The following is an 18,301-nucleotide window of genomic DNA, read 5'->3' as shown; positions in this document are numbered from 1 at the left end:
GTTCCCAGGCTGTCATTGAAAATAAGAATGTGTTCTTAACTGACTTGCCTGGTTAAATAAAGGTAAAATAAATAAAAAATGCACTAGAAGTGTAGGCCTACGTAATGTTTCGCCGTGAAAACAGTGCTTATGGTCACACAAATCCAAAATAATGTAAACATATGCCATTGCAAATTTGATTGCTTCTAACCGAAAGAGTCAACTATAGGTCTATAGGTCAACTATAGGTCATTAACGTATAGCCTACTTGTTGGATGGATTGGATGCACATTGGTGTCTAGCTGTAAGCTAGTTGCATAGTGATATTGTCAACCATCATCAGTTGATCCAGAAAAGAAAACTAATACTCCGGACGGCACGGAGAACAGCAATACCCAGCTTACCTGAAAAAAACCTTGAGCGCTCTGAACAGCTGACTGACAAAAGCAAACAATGATACATCACAGATAGCCTAAATCGAATGCATTGGAATAAAGGCACAGCATTTATTTTTATCAAGGACTCATGGTAAACAAATGGTGAAAATTAGGAAGTACAAATGGAAATATATGCGTTTAAAGGAGCTCAACTGAGGCCGAAATACAGCACTACTGAGTGGACAGCGCAGCTGTATAGCCAGCTATAGAATTCTACAGTAGGCCTACCATTCATAGACAGGGAGACGTTTTGTGCAGCAAAGTAGAAATAAATGGTTTAAACCATGACAGAGAGGTGGGGGTGTTCGTTTATTTTGAAAGCTTTTATTTTCATATTTACCTCTGTAAAACATTTTTACCCATGCATTTTAAACAAATGGAAGAATGGTTAAATTAGCATTATTTATGTTGAACCTTTATTGCATCTAGGGGAGCTAATTTCTAATTCAGGGGAGCTGAGTCCCCCACTGGCTCCCCCATCATTCGCTCCCTGGGCTTAAAGCAGACAATACGAATGCACAATGGCAGAGTAAATTCAACCACACCTTTGTTTTATCACAAAACCCGGACAGCAACCTCTGTCAGGTGAAGTCCACAAAGCAAATTGAATGTCATAAACAGTTACATGACCTACAGCATGGTCAACCAAATGAATGTTTCCTACATATGTGTTTGTGTGTGTGTGCATGCGTGCATTGTGCAAGTAGAAAGAAACATGTTGAGTCACCCTACTTGTAGAGAAATGCCAATGCCATCCTCCTCTCTTTCATGTTGATGAAACGTCTATGGCTCTGTCATACAGTACACGCTTTTAGTTTTTGTTGTCCTAGGCTACCTGGCAAAAATGCTTGCTCGCTAGCCTAACTTTCTTTCATGGGCAAAATGAGCCGTATAGTTAACATTAGCCTACTACATCTAGCTACATATTGAACTTCCATCCTCTCATAGCCGGGGGCACAATGTTTAGATTTATGGTTGGATTAGAATCACCGTTAAAATCATTGGCCAGTACAGAGAATGAAGTAAAACCACAAATCCATATTCCTATATCCATCCATGGCTAATTTAGGAAAGGGCCAATTTTAGCTAGCTAGCTAGCCACCAGAGGACAACAAGATGCAATAATAAAACATTTCTGTCAATAACGTTTTGCTTTTGATGTGATGTGATTGGTGGGAAGCCAAATCCATATGGGCTTCCATTGACGTGTTTTAAAAATTCTTCAAGCTCTGTCAAGTTGGTTTTTGGTCATTGCTAGCCTGTTTTAAAGAAATGTGATCATTGAATATTGTAAGAGATTTCTTTGTCTGCTTATATGCCCCTTTTATTTATACAATGGTTCTGAGTTGGTGTACAGGGAGAACACTGTAAGAACGGCCCATCTTCTGCATTCTGTCAATGTACATTTCAAAAGTGCTGAACAAATAGTTACACTACCATTCAAAAGTTTGGGTTCACTTAAAAATGTCCTTGTTTTTTAAAGAAAAGCAAATTTTTTGTTCATTAAAGATAACATCAAAGTGATCAGAACATAGGCGCACAGAGGCCCATTATCAGCTACCATCACTCCTGTGTTCCAATGGCACGTTGTGTTAGCTAATCCAAGTTTATAATTTTAAAAATACAACTGTCCTTCTTTAGACTAGTTGAGTATCTGGAGCATCATCATTTGTGGGTTCCATTACAGGCTCAAAATGGCCATAAACAAAAGCCTTTCTTCTGAAACTTGTCAGTCTATTCTTGTTCTGAGAAATGAAGGCAAATCCATGTGAGAAATTGCCAAGAGATTGAAGATCTCAGACAATGCTGTGTACTACTCCCTTCACAGAGCAGAGCAAATTCTGGCAATAACCAGAATAGAAATAGGAGTGGGAGGCCCCGGTGCACAACTGATCAAGAGGACAAGTACATGAGATTGTGTAGTTTGAGAAACAGACACCTCACAAGTCCTCAACTGGCAGCTTTATTAAATAGTACCCACAAAACACCAGTCTCTACGTCAACAGAGAAGAGGAGACTCCGGTATACTGGCCTTCTAGGCAGAGTTGCATAACTAACATTAAATAACTGAGATTTGTGTCTACAGTGATGGTTGTTCGCGGCTTGCTCTGTGATGTAGCTAATAGCTATAGTATAGACAGACTTAAATTGCCCTTTCTACAGTGGCCTATGTGGAGTGGAACAGAGCCACAAAACCCAGCAGTTGCCAGAAATATATTACATCTGTTGTGATAAGACTTACCATTGAGAATGAATAGGAAAAGTTAAGGAAAGTTCAGCTTTATTAAACTCAGCAAAAAAAGAAGTGTCCCTTTTACATGACCCTGTCTTTCAAAAATAATTAGTAAAAATACAAATAACTTCACAGATCTTTGTTGTAAAGGGTTTAAACACTGTTTCTCATGCTTGTTCAATGAACCATAAACAATTAATGAACATGCACCTGTGGAACGGTCGTTAAGACACTAACAGCTTACAGACGGTAGGCGATTAAGGTCACAGTTATCAAAACTTATGACACCAAAGAGGCCTTTCTACTAACTCTAAAAAACACCAAAAGAAAGATGCCCAGGGTCCCTGCTCATCTGCGTGAACGTGCCTTAGGCATGCTGCAAGGAGGCATGAGGACTGCAGATGTGACCAGGGCAATAAATTGCAATGTCCGTACTGTGAGACGCCTAAGACAATGCTACAGGGAGACAGGACGGGCAGCTGATCGTCCTCACAGTGTCAGACCACGTGTAACAACACCTGCACAGGATCGGTACATCCGAACATCACACCTGCGGGACAGGTACAGGGTGGCAACAACAACTGCCCGAGTTACACCAGGAACGCACAATCCCTCCATCAGTGCTCAGACTGTCCACAATAGGCTGAGAGAGGCTGGACTGAGGGTTTGTAGGCCTGTTGTAAGGCAGGTCCTCACCAGACATCACCGGCAACAATGTCGCCTATGGGCACAAACTCACTGTCACTGGACCCGACAGGACTGGCAAAAAGTGATCTTCTCTGACAAGTCACGGTTTTGTTTCACCAGGGGTGAAGGTCGGATTTGCGTTTATCGTTGAAGGAATGAGCGTTGCACCGAGGTCTATATTCTTGAGCAGGATCGATTTGGAGGTGGAGGGTCCGTCATGGTCTGGAGCGGTGTGTCACAGCATCATCAGACTGAGCTTGTTGTCATTGCAGACAATCTCAACGCTGTGTGTTACAGGGAAGACATCCTCCTCCCTCATTTGGTACCCTTCCTTCAGGCTCATCCTGACATGACCCTCCAGCACGACAATGCCACCAGCCATACTGCTCATTCTGTGCGTGATTTCCTACAAGACAGGAATGTCAGTGTTCTGCCATGGCCAGCGAAGAGCCCGGATCTCAATCCCATTGAGCATGTCTGGGACCTGTTGGATCGGAGGGTGAGGGCTTGGGCTATTCCCCACAGAAATATTAAGGAACTTGCAGGTTCCTTGGTGAAAGAGAGGGGTAACATGTCACAGCAAGAACGGGAAAATCTGGTGCAGTCCATGAGGAGGATATGCACTGCAGTACTTAATGCAGCTGTGCCCACACCAGATACTGACTTTTGATTTTGACCCCCCCTTTGTTCAGGGACACATTATTCCATTTCTGTTAGTCACGTGTCTCTTAGTCACGTGTCAGTTTATATCTCAGTTGTTGAATCTTGTTATATTCATACAAATATTTACACACGTTATGTTTGCTGAAAATAAACGCAGTTGAGAGGATGTTTGTTTTGTTGTTGCTGAGTTTATATCCGGCTCCCACCCCAAAGTCACGCAGCGCCTCTTCGCTACCTGCGGCCATGCTTGGCCATCTCACTTCAGAATTAGACGTTCATTTTCTTACACATCAAATGTTGAAGTCGTTCCAAACGGCATTAAGGTAATTGTGCCCCTATTTCAGGAGAGGAACGACATGAATGACATTTTGGCTCTACTCTCTGCTGAGACCGATCCGGCCCCAGCAGTGCAGGCCCAGCTATAACAGTGGTCCTCCCTACAGGCTCCCCTTTGGCACCAGCTCCTGCCACAACAAAAGAGGATTGCTATGAAGAGTTTCTGCTGGATACAGGTAATTCAAATTATATCACACACACACACACAAACACACAAACACAAACACACACACAATGGTTCAAAAGCGGGAAAACTAGAAAACAGGAACTAGACAAAGACAGGAGCAAGGGGAAAACCACTGGTAGGCTTGACGAACAAAACTGGCAACAGACAAACAGATAATACAGTTATAAATACAATGGGGATAATGGGGAAGATGGGCGACACCTGGAAGGGGGTGGAGACAAGCACAAAGACAGGTGAAACAGATCAGGGTGTGTCAATCTAGGTCACTGTATAGGAAAGGCTTAGTCATTAAAATTATATTGGGCCTCTGTTTCAGATCAATTCAAGAAAATAAAAAGCAATGTATTTACATTCACATATCAAACTGTTTTTTTATTTTTTTATTTAAACAGGTAGGCTAGTTGAGAACAAGTTCTCATTTGCAACTGCGACCTGGCCAAGATAAAACATAGCAATGTGAACAGACAACACAGAATTACACATGGAGTAAACAATTAACAAGTCAATAATACAGTAGAAAAAAGGAGAGTCTATATACATTGTGTGCAAAAGGCATGAGGAGGTAGGCAAATAATTACAATTTTGCAGATTAACACTGGAGTGATAAATGATCAGATGGTCATGTACAGGTAGAGATATTGGTGTGCAAAAGAGCAGAAAATAAAATAAATAAAAACAGTATGGGGATGAGGTAGGTAAAAATGGGTGGGCTATTTACCGATAGACTATGTACAGCGGCAGCGATCGGTTAGCTGCTCAGATAGCAGATGTTTGAAGTTGGTGAGGGAGATAAAAGTCTCCAACTTCAGCGATTTTTGCAATTCGTTCCAGTCACAGGCAGCAGAGAACTGGAACGAAAGGCGGCCAAATGAGGTGTTGGCTTTAGGGATGATCAGTGAGATACACCTGCTGGAGCGCGTGTTGCCATCGTTACTAGTGAACTGAGATAAGGCGGAGCTTTACCTAGCATGGACTTGTAGATGACCTGGAGCCAGTGGGTCTGGCGACGAATATGTAGCGAGGGCCAGCCGACTAGAGCATACAGGTCGCAGTGGTGGGTGGTATAAGGTGCTTTAGTGACAAAACGGATGGCACTGTGATAAACTGCATCCAGTTTGCTGAGTAGAGTGTTGGAAGCAATTTTGTAGATGACATCGCCGAAGTCGAGGATCGGTAGGATAGTCAGTTTTACAAGGGTAAGTTTGGCGGCGTGAGTGAAGGAGGCTTTGTTGCGGAATAGAAAGCCGACTCTATATTTGATTTTCGATTGGAGATGTTTGATATGAGTCTGGAAGGAGAGTTTACAGTCTAGCCAGACACCTAGGTACTTATAGATGTCCACATATTCAAGGTCGGAACCATCCAGGGTGGTGATGCTAGTCAGGCGTGCGGGTGCAGGCAGCGAACGGTTGAAAAGCATGCATTTGGTTTTACTAGCGTTTAAGAGCAGTTGGAGGCCACGGAAGGAGCATTGAAGCTCGTTTGGAGGTTAGAAAGCACAGTGTCCAAGTGTAACAGTATACTTTTAAACCGTCCCCTCGCCCATACCAGGGACCTTCTGCACACATCAACAACAGTCACCCTCGAAGCATCGCTCCACAAAAGCCGCAGCCCTTGCAGAGCAAGGGGAACTAGTACTTCAAGGTCTCAGAGCAAGTGACGTAACCGATTGAAACTCTATTTAGCGCACACCGCTAACTAAGCTAGCCGTTTCACATCCGTTACACAAGGACTGGCCGGAAGTATATAGAATGGTGTCGTGTAGTATATAGAATAGTGTGTTTACACTAAACAGACCTAAAACATCTATTTAGATTTGATGCATGAAGTAATTAATAAATAGGTGTTGATCATAAAGCATGTCAATGCTGAGGTAGAATATTGAAAGTGGAACATTCCATTTTATGTGTTTATCTTCCGATTTTGCTTGTATTGACATTACATCTCATAGGACATATATGCCTTTTGCTCAGAAGATTTTCAGCTTTTAATTTTGTATTAATTTGTAAACATTTCTAAAAACATACATCCACATTGCCACGTTGACATTATGGGGTATTGTATGTAGGCCAGTGACACAAAATCTCAATTGAATCAATTTTACGTTCAGGCTGTAACACAACAAAATGTGGAAAATGTCATGGAGTGTGAATACTTTCTGACCTGTGTTACGTGTACTAAGTGTACAAAATATTAGGAACATCTTCCTAATATTGAGTTGCACTCCCTTTTGTCCTCAGAACAGCCTCAATCCGTTGGGGCATTGACTCTACAATGTGTTGAAAGCATTCCACAGGGATGCTGGCCCATATTGACTCCAATGCTTCGCACAGTTGTGCCAAGTTGACTGGATGTCCTTTGGCTGGTGGACCGTTCTTGATACACATGGGGAAACCCAGCAGTGTTGCAGTATTTGACACAATCTAAACGGTGCACCTGGCACCTACTACCTAACCCGGTTCAAAGGCACTTCAATATTTTGTCTTGCCCATTCACCCTGAATGACACACATACATGGGGCGGCAGGGTAGCCTAGCTAGTAACCGAAAGGTTGCAAGTTCAAACCCCCGAGCTGACAAGGTACAAATCTGTCGTTCTGCCCCTGAACAGGCAGTTAACCCACTGTTCCTAGGCCGTCATTGAAAATAAGAATTTGTTCTTAACTGACTTGCCTGGTTAAATAAAGGTAAAAAAAAAATGTTTAAATACACAATCCATGTCTCAATTATCTCAAGATTTAAAAAATAATTATTTAACCTGTCTCCTCCCCTTCATCTACGCTGATTGAAGTGGATTTAAGGTGAATTCAATAAGGAATCATAGCTTTCACCTGGATTCACCTGGTCAGTCTATGTCATGGAAAGAGCAGTTGTTCCTGATGTTTTGTACACTCAGTGTATATTGCTTGTGAGTATGGGTGTATGGGGTGGCAGGGTAGCCTAGTGGTTAGTGTGTTAGACTACTAACCAGAAGGTTGCAAGTTCAAACCCCCGAGCTCACAAGATATAAATCTGTCATTCTGCCCCTGAACAAGGCAGTTGTTCCTAGGCCGTCATTGAAAATAAAAATGTGTTCTTAACTGACTTGCCTAAAGGTTAAAAATAAAAAAATTTCACAAGCGAGAGTTCGGATGTAAACAGAACTTGTCCCTCACCACTGATAGACGAGCTAAATCATTTATATTCTCGCTTCATGGCAAGCAACACCTTTGCATGCATGAGAGCATCAGCTGTTCCGGACGACTGTGTGATCACGCTCTCCGTAGCAGACATGAGTAACATCTTTAAAGGGTCAACATTCACAAGGCTGCAGGGCCAGATGGATTACCAGCATGTGCTGATACTGGCAGGTGTCTTCACTGACATTTTCAACATGTCCCTGATTGAGTTTGTTATAACAACATGTTTCAAGTAGACCATTATAGTCCCTGTGCCCAAGAACACAAAGGCAACCTGCCTAAATGACTACAGACCCATAGCACTCACATCCGTAGCTATGAATTGCTTTGAAAGGCTGGTAATGGCTCACATCAACACCATTATCCCAGAAACCCTAGACCCACTCCAATTTGCATACCACCCAAACAGATCCACAGATGATGCAATCTCTATTGCACTCCACACTGCCCTTTCCCACCTGGACAAAAGGAAAACCTACGTGAGAATGCTGTTCATTGACTACAGTTCAGCGATCAACACCATAGTAACCTCAAAGCTCATCACTAATCTAAGGATCCTGGGACTAAACACCTCCCTCTGCAACTGGATCCTGGACTTCCTGACGGGCCGCCCCCAGGTGGTGAGGGTAGGTAGCAACACATCTGCCACGCTGATCCTCAACACTGGAGCCCCTCAGGGGTGCGTGCTCAGTCCCCTCCTGTACTCCCTGTTCACCCACAACTGCGTGGCCAGGTACGACTCCAACACATCATTAAGTTTGCAGATGACACAACAGTGGTAGGCCTGATCACCGACAATGGTGAGACAGCCTATAGGGAGGAGGTCAGAGACCTGGCCGGGTGGTACCAGAATAACAACCTATCCCTCAAAGTAACCAAGACTAAGGAGATGATTGTGTGACTATAGGAAAAGGAGGACCGAGCAAGCCCCCATTCTCATCGACATGGCTGTAGTGGAGCAGGTTGAGAGCTTTTAAGTTCCTTGGTGTCCACATCACCAAGAAATAGAATGGTCCAAACACACCAAGAGAGTCGTAAAGAGGGCACAACAAAGCCTATTCCCCCTCAGGAAACTAAAAAGATTTGTCATGGGTCCTCAGATCCTCAAAAGTTCTACAGCTGCAACATCAAGAGCATCCTGACTGGTTGCATCACTGCCTGGTACGGCAACTGCTTGGCCTCAGAGGGTAGTGCGTACGGCCCAGTACATCACTGGGGATAAACTGCCTGCCATCAAGGACTTCTACACCATGCGGTGTCAGAGGAAGTCTTGGACCAAAAGGCTTCTCAGCAGCTTTTACCCCCAAGCCATAAGACTCCTGGCTACCCGGACTATTTGCATTGTGGGTGGGGCCTATTCCTGAGGGGGAATAGGCTTTGTCGTACCCTCTTTAAGACTGTCTTGCATTGTGTCCCGCCACCTGCCACCCACCACCCGCCAACCCCTCTTTTACGCTACTGCTACGCTGTTTATTATATATGCATAGTAACTTTAACCATACCTACATGTACATACTACCTCAATTAGCCCGACTAACCGGTGCCTGTATATAGCCTCGCTACTGTTATAGCCTTGCTACTATATATAGCCTCGCTACTGTTATAGCCTTGCTACTGTTATAGCCTTGCTACTGTTATAGCCTCGCTACTGTTATAGCCTCGCTACTGTTATAGCCTCGCTACTGTTATAGCCTTGCTACTATATATAGCCTCGCTACTGTTATAGCCTCGCTACTGTTATAGCCTTGCTACTATATATAGCCTCTCTACTGTTATAGCCTCGCTACTGTTATAGCCTCGCTACTGTTATAGCCTCGCTACTGTTATAGCCTCGCTACTGTTATAGCCTCGCTACTGTTATAGCCTTGCTACTATATATAGCCTCGCTACTGTTATAGCCTCGCTACTGTTATAGCCTCGCTACTGTTATAGCCTCGCTACTGTTATAGCCTTGCTACTATATATAGCCTCGCTACTATATATAGCCTCGCTACTGTTATAGCCTCGCTACTGTTATAGCATCGCTACTGTTATAGCCTCGCTACTGTTATAGCCTCGCTACTGTTATAGCCTTGCTACTATATATAGCCTCGCTACTGTTATAGCCTTGCTACTATATATAGCCTCACTACTGTTATAGCCTCGCTACTGTTATAGCCTCGCTACTGTTATAGCCTTGCTACTATATATAGCCTCGCTACTGTTATAGCCTTGCTACTATATATAGCCTCGCTACTGTTATAGCCTCGCTACTGTTATAGCCTCGCTACTGTTATAGCCTTGCTACTATATATAGCCTCGCTACTGTTATAGCCTCGCTACTGTTATAGCCTTGCTACTATATATAGCCTCGCTACTGTTATAGCCTTGCTACTATATATAGCCTCGCTACTGTTATAGCCTCGCTACTGTTATAGCCTCGCTACTGTTATAGCCTCGCTACTGTTATAGCCTTGCTACTATATATAGCCTCGCTACTGTTATAGCCTTGCTACTATATATAGCCTCGCTACTGTTATAGCCTCGCTACTGTTATAGCATCGCTACTGTTATAGCCTCGCTACTGTTATAGCCTCGCTACTGTTATAGCCTTGCTACTATATATAGCCTCGCTACTGTTATAGCCTCGCTACTGTTATAGCCTTGCTACTATATATAGCCTCGCTACTGTTATAGCCTTGCTACTATATATAGCCTCGCTACTGTTATAGCCTCGCTACTGTTATAGCCTTGCTACTATTATAGCCTCGCTACTGTTATAGCCTCGCTACTGTTATAGCCTCGCTACTGTTATAGCCTTGCTACTATATATAGCCTCGCTACTGTTATAGCCTCGCTACTGTTATAGCATCGCTACTGTTATAGCCTCGCTACTGTTATAGCCTTGCTACTATATATAGCCTCGCTACTGTTATAGCCTTGCTACTATATATAGCCTCACTACTGTTATAGCCTCGCTACTGTTATAGCCTCGCTACTGTTATAGCCTTGCTACTATATATGCCTCGCTACTGTTATAGCCTCGCTACTGTTATAGCATCGCTACTGTTATAGCCTCGCTACTGTTATAGCCTCGCTACTGTTATAGCCTCGCTACTGTTATAGCCTCGCTACTGTTATAGCCTTGCTACTACATATAGCCTCGCTACTGTTATAGCCTCGCTACTGTTATAGCATCGCTACTGTTATAGCCTCGCTAGTGTTATAGCCTCGCTACTGTTATAGCCTTGCTACTATATATAGCCTCGCTACTGTTATAGCCTTGCTACTGTTATAGCCTCGCTACTGTTATAGCCTTGCTACTATATATAGCCTCGCTACTGTTATAGCCTTGCTACTATATATAGCCTCGCTACTGTTATAGCCTCGCTACTGTTATAGCCTCGCTACTATATATAGCCTCGCTACTGTTATAGCCTCGCTACTGTTATAGCCTCACTACTGTTATAGCCTTGCTACTGTTATAGCCTCGCTACTATATATAGCCTCGCTACTGTTATAGCCTCACTACTATATATAGCCTTGCTACTGTTATAGCCTCGCTACTGTTATAGCCTCGCTACTGTTATAGCCTTGCTACTATATATAGCCTCGCTACTGTTATAGCCTTGCTACTATATATAGCCTCGCTACTGTTATAGCCTCGCTACTGTTATAGCCTTGCTACTGTTATAGCCTCGCTACTATATATAGCCTCGCTACTGTTATAGCCTCGCTACTGTTATAGCCTCGCTACTATATATAGCCTCGCTACTGTTATAGCCTCGCTACTGTTATAGCCTCGCTACTGTTATAGCCTTGCTACTGTTATAGCCTCGCTACTATATATAGCCTCGCTACTGTTATAGCCTCGCTACTGTTATAGCCTCGCTACTATATATACCCTTGCTACTGTTATAGCCTCGCTACTGTATATACCCTTGCTACTGTTATAGCCTCACTACTGTTATAGCCTCGCTACTGTTATTATTCACTGTCTTTTTACTGTTGTTTTTTATTGCTTTACTTATCTATTGTTCACCTAATACCTATTTTTTACTTAAAAATTGCACTGTTGGTTAGGGCCTGTAAGTAAGCATTTCACTGTAAGGTGTATACGTGATAAATAAACTTTGATTTGATTTGATACAGGGTCAGTTATTTTGTTCATCCTCCTAATAATGAAGGCTAGAATTGAGTAGGTAATCTGATCCTAGATCTGTGGTTAGGAGGTAGTGTGAGTTCAGAGCAGTGCTAAGAGCCCAGGTGCAGTACAGGTTAGGGTGACCTGTGTTAAGTGACCCTGATGGAAAGCCATGGCCTACTGCAATCCTCTTAGAGCTTGGCATAGATCCCGCTGTATCCCCTGGGAGGACAAACACCTCTAGCCTCTACACACTCATCACTTCATCCTCTCCTCCATCCCGGAAATATAGTTAGAGGGGGAAGGGGTTCATGTGAAGTTGCAGTGGTGTGAGTCAGTGTAGTTTGTAAGTTTATAAAGACAGTAAAATGTGGCAGTGATAATGGAGAAGGTTAGAGGAGGGGGCAGTGTATTGAGGACATGCTAGAGAAAACCAACGGCGATAGTGGAGGAGGCTGGTGATAGGAGCTATAGGAGGACGGGCTCATTGTAATGGCTGGAATGTAATTAATGGAATAATACCAAACACATCCAACACATGGAAACAACGTGTTTGCCTGGCACAGGAGAGGGTCAGCCGGTGTGTGTATGCGTAGCATACTGTATGTGGAGTTGTGTGTGTTACTATGTGTGAATGTTGCATATTGTTCTCTCTGTGTTTGCATATCTATATATATATATATATATATATATATATATCTACACTGAGTGTACAAAACATTAGGAACATCTTCCTAATATTGAGTTGCATCCCATTTTGCACTCAGAACACCCTCAATTCATTGGGGCATGGACTCTGTTGCAAGCGTTCCACAGGGATGCTGGCCGATGTTGACTCCAATGCTTCCCACAGTTGTGTCAAGTTGGCTGGATGTCCTTTGGCTGGTGGACCACTCTTGAAATACATGGGAAAGTATTGAGCGGGAAAACCCAGCAGCGGTGCAGATCTTAACACTAACTGGTGCACCTGGCAGCTACTACCATACCCTGTTCAAGTCACTTACATTTTTGTCTTGCCCATTCCCCCTCTGAATGGCACACGTACGCAATCCATGTCTCAATTGTTTCAAGGCTTAAATATCCTTATTTAATCTACACTGATTGAAGTGGATTTAACAAGTGACATCAATAAGGGATCATAGCTTTCAGCTAGATTCACCTGGTCAGTCTGTGTCATGGAAAGAGCAGGTGTTCCTAATGTTTTGTGAACTCAGTGTACTATATTCATACCAGTATGCATGTATGTACATACTGTATATGTGAGTGTCAATGACCCAATGGAAGATTACAGAAGACTCCTCTTTTCCACAGTGACATGAATTCCTCAGTTAACTAGCTGTGTGACGTGGACATAAGCTCTTTTACAGCTAAAGCCAATTTACCCCCCCCAGATTACAATAGAGCTGTCTGGCCAAGCCCCAGAGACACAGGCCTCTCTTCCTCTCCGTTACTCCCAGGAATCTGCTTGACCCAGGGGACAGAAGGAGAGGGGGGTGGGGTGGGCTGGTAGAGGAGAGGTGGAGGAATCCTACTCATCAGAGCAAGATATGCACAGACTTTTGCAAACTTTGAGAATGAGAATTCTAAAGGCTTCTGTAGATGCAAGGAGAGAAAGAAGGGTTTTTAGCGGTTTTTGAGGTATTGGTTAGCTCAGGTATTCATTTTTTTAAAGTTCTAAATAAAAGACAAAACATGCAAACGAAGATACACATTGATGGGGAAACATAGACACTAACACACTAACATACACACAGAACAACGAGGGTGTTGGCATCCTCTTTATTTCCATTGTAGCCAGTAGCTGTTTTATTTAAATAAAATAATGAATATACTGTTGTCGTTTTTTAAAAGCCCTTTGGGATGAGGTATCATTTTCCCCATCTTGAGTTAGACATGTTTCCCAGTTGCACCATAGCTACATTGCACAGCAAAAAAAGAGAGGAAAATTATGCAGAAAACCCTTAAGATCCACAACAGCAAAAAAAGATAACCATATAAATGCACAACAGACCATATAAATTGACAACAGACAATAGATAAACAGTCTAGGAGTAAAGGTATTGGTCAGCCAACTTGCATGTGCAGTATGGTAGCTACCCAATCTTCATAATGATACACTAACAACTTGCACAGATGATTACCCACCCAATCTCCTGTAGTTATAATACCATGCACTAAACATGCACTTCCTCCACTCTCTTGTACATACATACACATGCCAGGTACAATGCATTCAGAAAGTATTCAGACCCCTTTTTCCACATTTTGTTATGTTACAGCCTTATTCTAAAAGGAATTCAATTGTTTCCCCCCCTCATCAATCTACACACAATACCCCATAATGACAAAGCAAATACAGGTTTATATATATATATTTTTTTTTTATATATTAAAAATAAAAAACTTAAATATCACAATTACATAAGTATTCAGACCCTTTACTCAGTACTTTGTTGAAGCACCTTTGGCAGTGATTACAGCCTTGAGTCTTCTTGGGTATGACGCTACAAGCTTGGCACATCTGTATTTTGGGAGTTTCTCCCATTCTTCACTGAAGATCCTCTCAATCACTGTCAGGTTGGATGGGGAGCGTCGCTGCACAGCTATTTTCAGGTCTCTACAGAGATGTTCGATCGGGTTCAAGACCGGGCCCTGGCTGGGCCACTCAAGGACATTCAGAGACTCCAAATCATGTCCAATCAATTGAATTTACCACAGGTGGACTCCAATCAAGTTGTTGAAACATCTCAAGGATGATCAATGGAAGCAGGATGCAACTGAGCTCAATTTAGTCTCATAGCAAAGGGTCTGAATACTTAGTAAATAAGGTATTTCTGTTTTCTATTTTTAGTACATTTGAATAATGTTTAAAAAAATAAAATGTACTTTGTCGTTATGGAGTATTGTGTGTAGATTGGTGAGGGAAAATGTATTTTATCAAGTTTAGTATTAGGCTGTAAATGTAAATAAATGTGAAAAAAGTCAAGGGGTCTGAATTATTGTGTTCGTGTATGTGTTTATTATGTACTTTAGGGCAGGTCTGTATGGCAGAGAGGGCTTGCAGCTAGTCTGTGTGTTCCACGTAGACAAGTAATACTGCCACAAATAGAATTGAGAACAGCCCCTGTACTGTAAAACAACTATTTATTCCTCAATAATGCTCCCCCAGTAGTTCCCTTACTCATCACGCAATGAAATATAAATCCTCTTTGGTATACGTTTCTGGAAGATTCTTCAATTGAAATAATTTAATACGTAAAATACCATTTACAATGCTACAAAAATAAATAAGCATTTGCATCACTACATCAGCATTGAGTTAAACAAAGAAAAGTACAAAATGGTGGTGGAGTTTTGGTTGGAAACGTTGCAGCTGCTGAGCAGTTTGGGAGTCCCTGTGGTTGTGTTGTGGTCTTTTTAAGGTCTTGTCTTTGACCAGGACCCCAAAGTAAGGAGACAGAGCACAGACTCTACATGAAGAGCAGCGATCTTCTTTCGTTGTAAAAAGACAACCAACACTCTCCTCTCCTACCCCCATCCCTCCATACCCAAACCTTACCAAATCCCAGAATACAAACCTCACCAAATCACCCCCCCCACACACACACACAAATTGGTCACAAATCACATCCTCAAAACATCCTGCAGGGGCAGTGGTGTGGTGGAATCCCATTTGACTTTTGAACTTTCACCCCTGAACCCCCCTATCTCCTCTGCCTTTTCACCCCACGGTCCTCGTGTTGGTCTGACAGAGGCTTCCTCCATCCTCTCCACCTTCTCCTTACTCCCTTTTCGCTCTTTCCTTTTTCTGCTGCTTCTGCCCATTTTCCTCTACCTCCTGTAGCTTGTTGTAGCCGTTGGTTGTCATGGAGACACCGTTAGTGACGGGCTTGGCCGCCTTGTGGGCAGAACGTGGGGTGCGTCGGTAGGTCTGGTAGTAAAAGTTGCCGAATAGAATGATGAAGGTGACGGCGTAGCCAATCAGGGCCCACTGCATCCAGGCAGGGAATGGGCAGCCAGTGTAGAGGGAGTGGCCGGCATGGCCAATGGTCACGTGGAACTGGATCTGTGACGTACACAAAACACACAACAGACCTGACATGCTCAATCCCAAATGTAATAATGCCAATATAATCTGTGATGAATGAGTCAGACCGCACACTCCAAACAATGGAATATATTTTGACATGCAAAGATGTGTTTCGGTATCAATCACACACTACCTGAACAGCTGTGCTATGGCCACAGCAAGAGGGAGACTTACCATCTGAATAATGGTCAAGTATTTCTTCCACCAGAGGAATTTCTGGATCTTGGGTCCGAAAGCGGCCAGGCCATAGTACCCATACATCAGGACATGGATGGATGAGTTTATTCCTGCTCCGAAGAACGCTGTGAGGGGGTTAAAGGATAAAGGTATTTCCAAGGGGATACAAGTCAGGCTGCTTATGAGTGGCTAGCATGCTATTTCAGAACAGTATGATAGTGAAGGGTAGAGATGAGCCTGGTGTATCCAGGTGGGAACATTTAATCACCCACCCTACACAAATGCATGAACACACACACACAATACGCCAATGTACCCCCCAGGTACTCACATTGTCCTCCAGGGACCCACTTGATTCCGATCCACCAGAGGATGAACATGGTGCAGTGATGGTAGACATGGAGGAAGCTGACCTGGTTGATCTTCTTCCTCAGGATGAAGAACACTGTGTCCAGATACTCCACTCCCTTAGAGATGTAGTACCACCACAGAGCCGACGCTATCTGCCAAAGGGAAGAGGGAGTGAGCTTTAACACAAGATTACATCATTGGTGCTCAAAACCATCTGGTTTCAGAGACACGAGTCTCAAAGACAATAAAGATCCCAATTTCCTGAAACACTTTAAAGAGGATTCTGTAGGTTTCTATGGATTCCACTGGGTTGGGATTATGGAGATCAAAAGGTTTGCTTTTCACACACATTCTCATCATCATGCATCCTCTACACATATGTATCAAGGACACACACATGCACACACCCACATGCACACACATGTGCATATAACCTACAGGTGTAGTTTTCAGTGTAAGGTAACACTGACATTGTACTGAAGAGACTATACTGAGATAGAGTGTAGTGTAAGGTGGGACCAGGAGTATTGTAAAAATGGTTATTTTCACACGTTATTTCAATATCTATTCAATTTGAATGCTCAGACGGCGATTGGATGATCTGCCTAATTTTAAAGTCAGAGTCAACAATGTTAGCGTCAACTCCGTCCATAGGGGATTGGTGATGACAATGAAAGGGGTCATTGATGAATGACATGGCATGTTAGCCTGCGGTCTGGTAGAGAAAGTGGCTTGATAAGGGGTTGGTACAGTAAAATCTGATAACTGAGATTAACTGAGGGATGTATCAGGCTTGTTGCTGGCTTGTATGTCAGACTATCTATGGGACAAAGTAGCCTGTCATTATCCATTACCAACCTCCCACCAACATACTCTCTCTCTCTGTCGTATCCCTTTGTAATTCACACACACACACACACACACACACACACACACACACACACACACACACACACACACACACACACACACACACACACACACACACACACACACACACACACACACACACACACACACACACTGCTCTGAGTGTCACTCTTATCCCTCAGTAATGCCATCATGCCATGGGCGGGGACAGAAGTGGTGAGACCTAATAACTCCTCCTCTTTATGTTAAAGGTCACACCCCCTCTGTCCTGGAATCACCGTAGATCTATCTCTGACATTCTCCTACTCTCCCTCTCTCTTGCACACACACACACACACACACACACACACACACACACACACACACACACACACACACACACACACACACACACACACACACACACACACACACACACACACACACACACACACACACACACACACACACACACACACATAGAGTAATAGTCTACAATAAGATTACAACACGGCTGCTTAGAACCACATGCTGCTAAAGCTGGACCTCATTCTACACCTCAAATACAGAGACCCAGCCTGTATCAATAAGAAATGGGTAAAAGGCTAATATGTCTGGTCTTTTCTGGCTTATGAACAGAATGACCAGACAAGCTCTAGCTCTTGGTCTTTCCACCAAATCGATTGCAAGAGTGTACAGATGTACTATCTTAATTTGACCAGTTTCCTACTGCAGGAAAATAATGCTGCTGCAACAAGAAATGTGAATTATTATGTGGATGATAATTCATGGACATTTTAGTAGGTGTTGTTACATTTTTGGTTTGGGAAATCAAGTCTGAAATGTTTAAGTGGAAATTACAAACTACAAATTACAAAAAAGAAGCCTTTTTAAATTGTGAATACAATGTTTTTTTTTAAAGCTCTCTTGTCATAACTCTCCTGTGGCGATCTGAAGGATCAGGTAACAGTGGGTCCGCTCTACAGCGTGCTCTCTCTCGTAGAGGGGGAG

The 18,301-nt window shown here is 43.1% G+C and overlaps 1 protein-coding gene across 1 annotated transcript in view; it reads right to left on the bottom strand.

Annotated features, from left to right (window-relative positions):
• Positions 1–13,587: 13,587 nt before the first annotated feature.
• Positions 13,588–18,301, bottom strand: part of LOC118386999 (elongation of very long chain fatty acids protein 4-like) — a 106,203-nt gene continuing 101,489 nt past the window's right edge. Inside the window, exons 6-8 of the mRNA XM_052523830.1 lie at positions 16,422–16,593; positions 16,088–16,215; positions 13,588–15,889 (exon numbers count right to left, since the gene is read on the bottom strand). Of these exons, the coding sequence (XP_052379790.1) occupies positions 15,605–15,889; positions 16,088–16,215; positions 16,422–16,593 (585 nt within the window). The 3' untranslated portion in view covers positions 13,588–15,604. The remainder of the gene's footprint in view (positions 15,890–16,087; positions 16,216–16,421; positions 16,594–18,301) is intronic.

The sequence above is a fragment of the Oncorhynchus keta genome, chromosome 8, assembly GCF_023373465.1.
Source record: "Oncorhynchus keta strain PuntledgeMale-10-30-2019 chromosome 8, Oket_V2, whole genome shotgun sequence".
NCBI classification, from domain to species: Eukaryota; Metazoa; Chordata; class Actinopteri; order Salmoniformes; family Salmonidae; genus Oncorhynchus; species Oncorhynchus keta.
The sequence above is the reverse complement of the archived record's forward strand: the minus strand, read 5'-3'. Positions and strand labels throughout refer to the sequence as shown.